This window comes from Myxine glutinosa, chromosome 3 (assembly GCF_964187855.1).
Source record: "Myxine glutinosa chromosome 3, kmMyxGlut1.1, whole genome shotgun sequence".
Lineage (NCBI taxonomy): Eukaryota > Metazoa > Chordata > Myxini > Myxiniformes > Myxinidae > Myxine > Myxine glutinosa.
Genome location: NC_136263.1, coordinates 51772425 through 51785445, shown reverse-complemented (window position 1 = coordinate 51785445; position 13021 = coordinate 51772425). Strand labels below are relative to the sequence as shown.

General features: G+C 42.4%; 1 protein-coding gene across 3 annotated transcripts in view; it reads right to left on the bottom strand.

The window, feature by feature from the left end:
• Positions 1 to 13021, bottom strand: part of LTN1 (listerin E3 ubiquitin protein ligase 1) — a 390185-nt gene that overhangs the window by 84078 nt on the left and 293086 nt on the right. For all 3 annotated transcript variants that reach the window (XM_078774055.1, XM_078774056.1, XM_078774057.1), the window contains one exon: positions 4174 to 4354. In XM_078774055.1, coding sequence (XP_078630181.1) covers positions 4174 to 4354 — 181 coding nt within the window. The remainder of the gene's footprint in view (positions 1 to 4173; positions 4355 to 13021) is intronic.

Here is a 13021-nt window from a genome sequence, read left to right as displayed (position 1 = left end):
CCGAGGGCGGGAAGGTCCAGGAGGCGGTCGGCGCGTTCGACCTCCGTGAGCCCGAACGTGGCGAGGAGGAGACGTTTGAGCGCCGCGTTCTTGTGGTCGCCTGGCAGGCGCCGAAGGATGGACACGACGCGGGCGGCAGTGCCGGGCCCGAGGGCGGCGACCACGTGGTAGTACATGGTCTCGTCCGCCGTGATGCCCCGGAGCTGGAATTGAGCTTCGGCCTGCACAAACCAAACGTCGGCTTGCGCTTCCCAGAACTCCGGGAGTCTGACGGCGACAGCGTTGGTAGCCATGGCGCGTTCGGGGGTCAGCTACGGCTGAACCAGTCTGGGTCACCAGTGTGGTGCTGTGCACACACGATTCGTTTGCCAAGAAGGTAGGCCACCACGCGTTGTACAAACTGAAATGCTTTATTGACAGCTCGCACGTAAGCACTGGGCGGGCTCGACTATCGTGGCTCCCGGGCGTGGCCGTTCGGCCGAAAGGCGGGGCATGTCCTCAGTTCCACCCTGCGCCTCGTGACGCCTTCGCTCCGGGCGTGGCCCGAGCTGCGCTTCCATGCCCGAACGCTCGCGCCACCCACTGGTGCGTGGAATTATTGCCCATTGACAATGTGTCCGCCACAATGTATTCTACTCTTAGTATACAGTGCCAACGTACTACTACTACTACTACTACTCCTAGTATATAGGAGTGTTTATATACTAGGATAGAACTGGAGTCTCTATATACGAGGAATAGTGTCAACGTGCTTTTTGAGGCCAGCGCTTTGGCCTGCCTTTTTTATAATAAAAAAGGTTTAAAAAATCAAACATTTAAACAGCCTTGGATGTGTACCTTGACCCCACGGCCAAGGCACACGGTCTATCAAGACTATCCCATTAGCATACACATGCACTTCAACCCCAAGGCTGAAGCATACTCCTCAACGTGCTACTCCTAGTAGAGGCAGATTCCAGTTCCGTTTGTAGGATAATTCATTCATTTACAATAGAATGAAATGAAGTTTTCTCATTGACTTAAATGGATGAAAAGGAAGTTATTCGTTGGACGGAATAAGTTGTGGTTATAATATTATTTTACTTCTGGTAGGTGCGCAAACCAGCGACACTTCGTTTATACACCGTCCATAAAACCTGTGCTTCCACTCATACGAGGCATTGTCAGAACGTCGTTTTGTAAACCTCATATGTGCATGAAAACAAAGTGGAAGCATTAGTGAGGAGGGCCAGGTTCTATTTGTAAAGTTAATTTGTTGGTAAGTGATTGATTGGTAAGGGAATTCAAATTCGTGGTTTATTTTGCTACAATTTTCCTTTGACAGCATAATAGTCACTAACTATGGCCGTCTGCCACCTAAGACATCGTCTCTGCACTGCTGCACACCAAACCGGGGGTGAAATGCGGGTCGGGAATAAAAATAACACCAATAAATGACTTACCACCGAATAATAGCAACCCTGTTGCTATTATTAGGTCAGAAGAGTCATTTATTGAGGGGGGGTCGGGGGGATGTGGGGGGGGGGGGTAGGGGGTTTGGAAAGTTTGCATTTCTTGGAAATTTTTTAGAAAGGACTCTGTGAAGACCCAAAATAAAACTAGACCTTCCAGGGAAGCAGAACTCAACTGAACTGACTGGACAACTTTAAAGTCCTAAATTCTTGTGCTTTTCTTAAGAGCTGAAAAAAATATGCCGGCCTATGGCAGCCATTTTGTGACAGATCGGGTTGACATGCGATAGCAACCTACCTTGTGTGGTAAGAGTCTCACACACCAAGTTTGATCAAAATCCATAAATATTTGTGGACGTTAAAGTCTTAACGTCGTTTCGGAGCTGAAAACAATATGGCGGCCGATGGCGGCCATTTTGTGACGGATCGGGTTGGAATGCAATTGCAACCTACCTTGTGTGGTAAGGGTTAAACACTCTAAGTTTGATCAAAATCTGTTAATATTTGTGGACGCTAGAGTGTTAACGTCGTTTTCATGACCAAAAACAAAATGGTCGCCTAAGTCCGCCATTTTACAACGGATCGGGCTGAAATGTAATACCACCCTGGTCCTTGGGGTAAGGATCCTGCCTGTCAAGTTTGATCAGAATCGGTTGATATTTGTGGACGCTGGAGTGTTAAAGTCGAAAAGTTAACAGACGACAGACGCCGGAGGGTTCAGTATGTGATGAACTCAACTGGACGGTAGTCCAGACCCCTTCACTGGACGGTAGTCCAGTTGAGTTGATAATAAGGAGGCGGAGTGGATCCAAAACTTGGAAAAGAGAAAGCAACACCAAGAGGAAATGCTTCCAGTGGTAATTGATAAAGGAAAGTAAAAAAACAACTTGCAAAAATTCCAAACTTTAAAAGCCCAGGCCCGAATGGAATTCCAATTTTCTGGTTAAAGCAACTAGATGCTCTCCACAATCACTACACTCAAGCATTCAACAACCTTATCTCGGGAAAGGAGGTAATGGATGAATGGCTCACAGAGGGTAACACACCTTCCTCATCCCAAATTCTGAAGAAACCCAATTACCTCACAAGTATAGACCAATAACATGTCAACCAATAACATACAGACTTCTGATGGGAATCATAAGAAATTATATACCACCACCTAACACAAGGCCGATAGGCAGAACAGAAGGGATGTAAAAGAGAATGCAACGGAACAATAGACCACGACTACAAAACAAGGCCATACTCAAAAATTGTAAAATGAGTAGAACCAAATTATCCACAGCCTGGATAGACCAGAAAAAGCCTTTGATAGTGTCCCACATTCATGGATGAAAATGCATACAAGTATATAAGATTCAACCCCAAATAATCAAACTGATAGAGAAAGCAATGGAGCTTTGGGATACCACATTGATATTGGAGGATGTCTGGGGCTCAGTGACGATCCTGAAAAGAGCCCCCAGAACAAAAGTTTGTGAACAAAAAGCACCCCTCCACTTATCCAAATGGAGGTGGATACTTCGAGACCTGTGAGGACTCCCTTCCACCTACTGAAACCCGCATATGGATATACCAACTAACAACACACACAAACAGTGCATTCAGAAAGTATTCAGACCCCTTCACTTTTTTCACATTTTGTTATGTTGCAGCCTTATGCTGAAATCGTTTAAATTCATTTTTTCCCTCATCAATCTACACTCAATACCCAATAATGACAAAGAGAAAACAGGATTTTAGAAAGTTTTGCAAATTTATTAAAAAGAAAAAACTGAAATATCACATTGACATAAGTATTCATCCCCTTTGCTATGACACTTGAAACATTGACACTTGAAAAACATATGACACTTGAAAAGACAGGTGTGTGCCTTTCCAAATCATGTCCAATCAATTGAATTTACCACAGGTGGACTCCAATCAAGGTGTAGAAACATCTCAAAGATGATCAAGAGAAATGGGAGGAACCTGAGCTAAATTTCAAGTGTCATAGTAAAGGGTATGAATACTTATGTAAATGTGATATTTCAGTTTTTTCTTTTTAATAAATTTGCAAAACTTTCTAAAATCCTGTTTTTTCTTTGTCATTATGGGGTATTGAGTGCAGATTGATGAGGGAAAATATGAATGTAAAGGATTTCAGCATAAGGCTGCAGCATAACAAAATGTGAAAAAAGTGAAGGGGTCTGAATGCTTTCTGAATACACTGTACACTTGAGGCTCATAGTGGAGAAATACGATAATGGTGGCAAAAGTGAACAGAGAAGCAAAAAAATAAAATTGCGTGTCGGGAAAAGTAAAAATATAATTATAAAAGAATGCAGAGCAAAATTCTTTTGTACGCATTACAAGACTGCAGGGTAGCATCGTTGACTGAGGTGTGGCTGTGCCACTCATTCAATGCCCTCTGTAGGTTACGGCAAGAATGCAGAATTTGTTCTCTTCGTGAATGGCACCATGGGATTTTAACATCCACCAACTAATACCAGCAGATGGGACGCCCGTTTAATATCCATGCAAGGGACAGCACACACATTTATGAATCACCCTGCCTGTGAAACATCCTGTGACATCCTGCCTGTGACAGTTTATAGCTGGGTCTGGATTTAAACCCAGGCTACATAGCTTAGAGGCAAGTGTTCGAACCTTTAGATCATCCTGTCAGCCCAGGGAGCAAATGAGAAGGGTTAAAAATTGTGTCGATTCCTTTATCAACCTGGAAGTGCAGAAATGACCAGACAGAGTTGCGTTCTTGAGCCATTGTGCAGCACGGATGAGAAATTTCTCTCCAGCTGGGGTTTCACTTTCTTCCTCTCCCTCCGTTGTTCGACAAAGTTGCATAATGCAGCCCTCCAGTCCAGCTCCCCACGCCACATCCAACTTCGACCTCAATGAACCTGCATGATCAGAAAGAACAGCGTGCAGCACTAAAGCATGGCATGTCATCTTTTTTTTTTAAATAAATCTTGAAAATAATTAACAACATAGATTGTGCCAATAAGAAAAAAACAAGGCATATTTGTATTGCATTAACAATTTCAGATGTACAGCAAGACAAGCAGAGAAATGTAATGTAATTGTGTAATTATACCCTATAAATAAGATGAACTGAGAACTTTGATTCAAAAATGATACAAAACCTGAAGTAAAATAAGAAATACAATAATGTTGTGGCAGGCAGACAATTAAACCACTCAACTGCATACAATCTTTTATTGCCAACAAAAAAATCACACAAGAGGCAATAAAACATTGTGCTATAAATCCACGTACGAGCTTGAGCAAATATGAATGTCTTGGAAATTAGTGAAAAATGTACAATAAAAAATGATAAAGAATGTAGTGCGAACAAAAGCCAAAGGAAGGCCCTCGCTATTGAAGTAAAAATAGATGTTTTAGGCCGGTATGAAAGAGGTGATCGTACTGGCAATATAAGGAACAGGGAGTGATTGCTACATTCAAGGTGTATTATCTCCAAAGAACATTTGTAAATCTGATAATTATTTTATGATTTGGAGGTGAAATCAACTGATAATGATCAGATGACTGTAAAGGAATTCTGGAAGGCCTTTACAATAAGGGATGTTCAATGTAATGTTGAGGAATCTTGGAAGGAGTCATCCGTTCCTGTATGAATGGTGTACGGGGGAAACTTGGCCTCAATTTGTTCACGGCTTTATGGGTTTCAACGAGAATAATGATATGTGTCGAAAACACGACGCAACATCATCAAAATGGCCAAGACAATCGGCTTGATGAGGTGGAGGAGGGTGCTGTACAGGAGTTGCTGGACTCGTACCCACAGGAGCTCTCAAATGAGGACCCACTGCTGGAGAAGGAATGCCAGGTGGATCTTAAACATTATAATTTAAATAAAATAAACCACTCTAATAGTAAAAATAGGACAATAAGATGAGGATTGAGGCAACACTTACCCTACCTAACCTCTGCCTCTTATAATAGGAATTTAGTTTGAATTTACACGTTTTTTTTGTCACAACACTTGGTCTCAGGCTGAAGTTGAGGAGCTTAGCTAAGGAGGATGACATTGGGGATTTCATGAGAGCAACCCGTCGTGGGCCTAGAGGTTCATGGCACGCCATGATCTGTCAGTTCGATGCAGCACACACATCTCCCAACATCTACCCCGGTGACACGGCTGATAAGACTACATGCTTCAAGTCCTCCTACATCAAGCTTCGCCGCGAGCATAAATTATTTTGTTTTTAAGGGTGAAAATCAGGGGTGCAGTTAATACACGGTTGCGGTTAATACACCGGAAAATATGGTCGATAATGGAAATATATGAAAAATATGGAAAAAATAATATGGAAAATATGGTTAATACAGATTTCCAACAACCCACTCGCCGATACAAATATAAATGCAGACTCTCATTAGGATGCACATTTATTAAATTGAATAGCACTTTTACATACTAGACTAGGCCACTTTTCTCAGAAAATAACTACTGCAGGTATTTTGGGGAAAAGTTGGTAAACCGGTTTTCCAACACGATTTTACTTTCCTAAACACGAAAAAAATTGTTTACCAGGCTCAATTTTCAGTTGTAAGGTGTCAGTGTGCGGGACGGGGACCCAACTCGTTGTGCACCACACCGACCACTTTCCCCAACCTCCACCCATGTGAAAGTGGTCTATTACATTTTATTTTCAGAAGCTACCAGCTCCATAATCACTGGAAACTCAAGTCTCCATCTTCTTATTCTTCTTAGCTGGTTCGGATTGGGATACATTAATGATTTCTACATCCATCGGTACCTGAACTACACTTGCAGGCCCCAGTGCAATACAAGTTGCTTTTTTTTACAACTACATCGTTGTGTTGAGCACCCCGTTGCACAGCCACATGAGATGAACTGTTCACAAATGTCTGGTACTGGTGGCAGAGACATGAGTTGTGGCATCAGCTTATTATCCTGTAATATCCATCCATGGCCAACTGGTGAAGGCAGGTGTGGGTGGGCACACATGGCTTGTTTCCATACCATAGCCTGGTAGTGAGCCCTCAGGATGTGACATCTCACTGCATCAGATGTGGGAGGGAGTGCTTCAGGAGATCTACATTTGCAAAACAGTCTTGCATGGACCGCATCACAGGTATCTATGTCATCCTGATCCTGATGATACATTTTACAAATGAATTGTTCTGCAGACTTTATGGTGTCATCATCAGTGAGTGGGTGCTTTCCCAAGTTTGCCAGCAGATGACGATTATTCTTGAACACTTCCCATGATGTTATCTTGCTGCGACCTGCTATGTGAGAAACAGTGTCACACCCAGTTATTGTGTGAAAGGGATTCAGCAATTCATAGTCTGTACATAGTCTGCATTCATATTCATTCAACTCTGTTGATTATAGCACCGTTTGTTTCATCTATGCTTCTCAGCGTAACTTCGGCTAAAGAAGTGTCTATCTGCAAGACATCTCTATAACTTAGTGTATGCCCCGCCTTATGAAATAACTGGACCAGTTGCTTCGAGCGTGTTGTCTGGTGTAAAGTGCTAGCAAGGCAAATATGTTTTGGGGTCCACTTCTTGCCTCCAGAAGTGATATACACTAAATCTTGACACACACTAAAAACGTGAGACTGTACTTCAGAATCAAAGTCATCAGTACTTCTTTGGGGCGTTTCAGTGTCCTCTTCTTCTGGTAATAGTTCATCACCATCATCTGTACCTGACGAGGATATGTGTTCAAAAACTTCTTGTCCAACAATAAGAAGACGTATGACCATGTACAGGCTCCCTCGTACACATGATATTGCATCTTCCTCATGGACAGACAGACCTTTAGGAGGTGGTTGACCAAGTATATCAGATCGTAATTTCAGTGCTATGTGAACCATCGACAAGAACTCCTCATCGTTTGCCTTAAAATGTGGAACTGGAGAGATTGGCCAGACGGAAGCCTCTCCTCAGTGAAAGACACATGAAAGCCCACTTGGAGTTTGCAAAAAAGCACCAAAAGGACTCTCAGACTGTGAGAAACAAGATTCTGTGGTCTGATGAAACCAAGATTGAACTGTTTGGCTTCCGTCTGGCCACTCTGCCATGTAGCCCAGATCGGTGGAGTGTTGCAGTGATGGTTGTCCTTCTGGAAGTTTCTCCCATCTCCACACAGGATCTCTGGAGCTCAGCCAGAGTGACCATCGGGTTCTTGGTCACCTCTCTTACCAAGGCCCTCTCCCCCGATTTCTCAGTTTGGCCGGGCGGTCAGCTCTAGGAAGAGTCCTGGTTGTTCCAAACTTCTTCCATTTAAGAATTATGGAGGCCACTGTGCTCTTGGGAACCTTCAATGCAGCAGAAATTTTTTTGTGGACTTCCCCAGATCTGTGCCTCGACACAATCCTGTCTCTGAGCTCTGCAGGTAGTTCCTTGGACCTCATGGCTTGGTTTTTGCTCTGATATGCATTGTCAGCTGTGAGACCTTATATAGACAGGTGTGTGCCTTTCCAAATCATGTCCAATCAATTGAATTTACCACAGGTGGACTCCTATCAAGGTGTAGAAACATCTCAAAGATGATCAAGAGAAATGGGAGGCACCTGAGCTAAATTTCAAGTGTCATAGCAAAGGGTATAAATACTTATGTCAATGTGATATTTCAGTTTTTTCTTTTTACTAAATTTGCAAAACTTTATAAAATCCTGTTTTCTCTTTGTCATTATGGGGTATTCAGTGTAGATTGATGAGGGAAAAAATGAATTTAAACGATTTCAGCATAAGGCTGCAACATAACAACATGTGAAAAAAGTGAAGGGGTCTGAATACTTTCTGAATGTACTGTATTTCCTCGTCATTTTGGCTAGTCATTTTGGAGATAGGTACATTGGAAAATTTGTTCGGTACCAAGATAGTTTTTCGATCACCTGGAGCTTGGTCACGTAGTACGATGACGTCATATGTGTGTGGAAAGCTGTTCTCTAAATGTCATTCAAATGCTGACAAAAGATTGTGGAATATTCACTCCAGCTTCAATGGCAAGTTCACAGTAGCGATTCCACACTTCTGAAAGTTCTAGTACGTGGCCTTGACTTGCAGCATATTTCAACTCCTTGGTCAGCCAGATCATTGGTAAGTCACTGTTCTGTGCTTCTTCCTTCGTTTTAGTTGTGGTTCGTAAGAACTGCTTGAAACAATTTGGGTGAGACTTCCCTTCAGCAGCTATTAGATCATTGACCCCAGCAAGATGGACACTAAGCTGCTGGTCATATTTTGAGGAATCGAGTATCTCCTTGCTCATTTTCAATGTTTCTACTGAAGAAAGTTTCACTTTCGAATCAGAGTCTTGACAGAACGAGCATGCTTTCCAGTTCATGCCCTTCATGCGACTGCGTTAATTTGTAGCGGAACTGTGAGCTTCTGCAGTGGTTGAACCTTTGAAACTTGAGGATGGAGCACTCACTCTCATAGTAAGGGCATTTTATGAGATATTTCACAAATCTGTTAACTAAATTGTTACCAAAAAATTTCTTCACCAATATGTTTGTAAAGGTGTGTAATAACATGTGTTAAAATGTTGAAGTTCAACTCCCGTGGGAAACCCAGAAAAAAAGCTGTTGAATTCGGGTACCGAAAAATTATTTTCGAGAATTTAAAAAAAAAAAATCGGCCCATAAGTAACTTATGAGGGGTCAAATAAGGGTTTTTCATGATTCTGAGTTGATTGTTAACATTTATATTTTCACTTTTACATTTACACACAAAGTAGCTTTTATTTCACATACATATATAATACTCAAGAGCTATTTCTCATTCACAATGTCAGAAGTTTCAACAGTCATTGTCTATGTCTTCTTCAGACTCAACAACAGATTTGCCTGCTTTATTATATTCACAGCCTTCAGCCAAATCGGAAGATCAAAGGTCACTATAGCGACCCCAGCGTGCCGTATGCACTCTTTCAGAGTGGTGAAGATGGTGTTGAGGTCATTAGGGTCTCCTTCAATAACTGGGAGGAACTCGATCTGTGTGCTCTGCTTTGCATCATTAGCATGGATTCTCTTCATCCAGCCATTCCAGTTGGAGTGTGGGAACTCAGGATCGTTGGCTTTGATCACCCACCCCGCTGCCCAGAGTGTGTCACCTGGAGTGAGAAGTGGCTGATCATGAGCCAGGGAGGAGGAAAGCTCAGCGAGGGGGAGAAACATGATCGCGTTCGTTCCTATCTGTTTCCTGTTCGTAAATGGAATAATCTTTACTTCAGTTCCTCTCAGGATCTTAGCTTTGTCGAGTGCCTTCAACTTCACCCGGGGGAAAGCTGCTGTTGTCTGTGGATCTGGCAAAGGTGGTGCCGGAGAGGTGACTTCGATCCAACCCATTGAGTGAAAAGGAGTGTTTCCATGAATAGAGACAATGTGTAAATCTATATTGTCTCCAACAAACTGAGTGACTGCATTGTTTGTTTCCCCAACCTCCATAAAGACCACCTGATCATTACTTGACAATTCACTTTCACTGGCTGGCACTTTGGCTGTCATCACTGATTGATCCTCAAGCGCAGCATCAACCGCAACCTCATCATTGATCTGTTCATCGGTTTCCTCCACAATGGTGTCAAGAGTGCCAGAAGTATCTGGAACATCATCTCCACTCCTACTATTAAGGAAGCAGTATTTGTAGTTTTGTGTCTCCGTGTAAGACTCAGTGTATCCCAGCCGGTGGAACTTGTTGAGCATCCATTTTGACCCAAATCTATGATCAAGTTGTATGGCAAGCCCCATTTGGTGTGGCAATACTCCAGACCGAGGTCGACAGGCCTTAATAAAATTCTGCCCCCAAACGGCAACTCTTTCGTCTGTCTTGACAATCGGTCTCAAGAACATCTGAAGGCTTGCAGGAACAAGTGTCAGCTGACTATCGATGTCAGTCATACTGTGTGTGGTGGGGGTATGACTTTGGACCTAAATCAATCAAGGCAATATCATTGGATATGAACTTGAGTGCCGTCTTTATGATCTGAGTCTTCTCATCTCCATGGTCAAGATTAGCATGATGCTCTCGCAGAATATTGTCGGTGCCATCTTCGAGACAGAGTACATCTGCCCTTCTTTCCTGTGTTGTGAAATACAACGTGTCTTCGTATTTCTCTAGAAGTTTTATCTTTAGCCAATGCTTTGAATAAGAACGGCTCTTCTCTGGTGACTGATCAAACTCCTGCAGCTTTTCATGGACTTGGTCCATGTTCATTACCCCATGCTCTAATTCTGAGTCTAACCATTCGCAGAATTCAATAAAAACTGCCTCTCGCTCCTCATCAATACTCCTCTGTCCTCTCTTCCTTTTTCCTTCCTCATCAGTCTTGGACAAACTGTCACCTCTCGCAAACATAAGTTTGCATCGCAAATGGTACAGTGTTTCTTCTGCTACCAAGTCGTTGATCCCTTCCAGGCGTCCAGTGACTTCAGTGCCCCAGTCATCCCCGCGACTCCGTGCTGTCTTCAGCAAGCTTGCCTTCAGTGTATCTGCAGTCAAATTATCTGGCACTCTGTATTTCTTTCTAGCTTGTGCTGGATTATTTTTGTAGAGCTGGGCTGGTTGGTTGCAAAGAATGCATACATCCTTATACAAGAGGTCAACTGACTGTGATCTTCTAGAACTGCAGCTAGTTGATGAACTGAACTCACAAGTAGTGCGTCTTCTCTTCAACTTTGATGACTCTTTCTCTGCCTTTGATGCTTGAGCTGACTTCTTGGTGGTTGCAACAAAGTTGTTGTACAGATCATTTTTACACTTCTGGTGGTACCTCAGTTTTCCTTCCTTTTGAGCCTCCTTCATACGTTCCACAACAGTAACATTTTCGACAGTTTCTGCTTGTTTCAATAAAGTTGAGTATCCCTTTGGAGTTGCCTGTATGAGCCTTTCAGCTGGTGTATCCGAGCGTGCACAGATGAAGCAATTGAGCACAGGTGGAGTAACGTCTTCATCCATATTGCTAGACTCCATGTCCTGCAAAGTAGAAAATGAGATATATTTAGAAATTATTTTTCCACAAAGGAGTGTCTGTGGTGAAATATAAATGTTAACAATCAACTCAGAATCATGAAAAACCCTTATTTGACCCCTCATAAGTTACTTAAGGGCCGATTTAAAAAAATAAAAATTCTCGAAAATAATTTTTCGGTACCCGAATTCAACAGCTTTTTTTCTGGGTTTCCCACGGGAGTTGACCTTCAACATTTTAACACATGTTATTACACACCTTTACAAACATATTGGTGAAGAAATGTTTTGGTAACAATTTAGTTAACAGATTTTCATATGTTTCCCTTACTATCAGTACTGGTTGAGTGTTCAAGGCGTTTGATTTATCCTTTGTCTGTGTACACAGCATAACATGATTTATGCCACACTGGAGCCTGCTAGGAATCAGCACTTAGCACGAATGTGATTCTATCAATCACATCACGATTATTTTCGTCTCTTCATGTGTGGTGTGGCGATGTTGCTTCGCGAAGAGACGATAGTCCTTTTTCTGTGTCTTCAAAAAGTTTGTCTGATTTACTCTGCTGGCGAATAATGCAGTCTTCATGTGCTACACACCAGCTGCTGGTCCTTTACAGTTGCATTAATTACTCCATTCTCACCTGAAATGCAATATATATAAATATAATCAGACAATATAATAATAATGGTAATAATAATAATAATAATAATAATAATAATAATAATAATAAGCTGTGTTTATTGTTTCATAGATCTGTGCTCCACGTGAATATTTTCTCTCCACGACTTGCGTATGTGTTTTGTTTCGCATTTTTTCAGGGTCAATGAGTCAATTTCTGGCCTGGTAAACAGCATATTTGGATTCAGCATACCTTAAAAGAGTTAAAAAGTCTGCTTACCAACTTTTCCTCAAAAATGCCTCATACACACAACCCATATCTGAAAAATTGGCCTCGTCTATACCAAAACCCATTAAGAGGAATTGAATGAATAGCTGAATGAATTAAAGAATGGTTGTTTGAAAAATCATGCAAAGCTCACAGAGGAGCTTATACATGCAGCATAAGGCCATGTTCACAACGCTGTGTATTTGTTCTCCAATCACAGCAAGCTTACAAAACTGTTGTGAAAGGAGCAGCAGTATCAGCAGCTACTACTGCTGCTACATTAATGGCTGCAATTCATTCCATCTTTTTGTGGGGTCAGCCACATGAGTTTTCCCTTTCCACACCCATACATCCCTTGCGCGCGCGCGCGCGCACACGCACACACACACACGCACACACACACATACACACACACACACACACACACACACACACACACACACACACACTCACTCTCTCTCTCTGATGTCCTTCTCAACCATCTCCTTACATCTACATTTTGGTCTGCTACTTCTCTAACCAACTGCTTACACTACTCCCTCCTGAGCACAAGGTGCAACTAAATACAGAAACCCGTGACTTTATGCAAAAATGGCCCTAACACCTGGACATTTCCGATCTCCTCATTCGACTTATTTTCATTGAGAAAGATGCACATCAGCCCTCTTAGTATCTCTGTCCTCCACAGCAATCTCTCCTCTTTTGTTC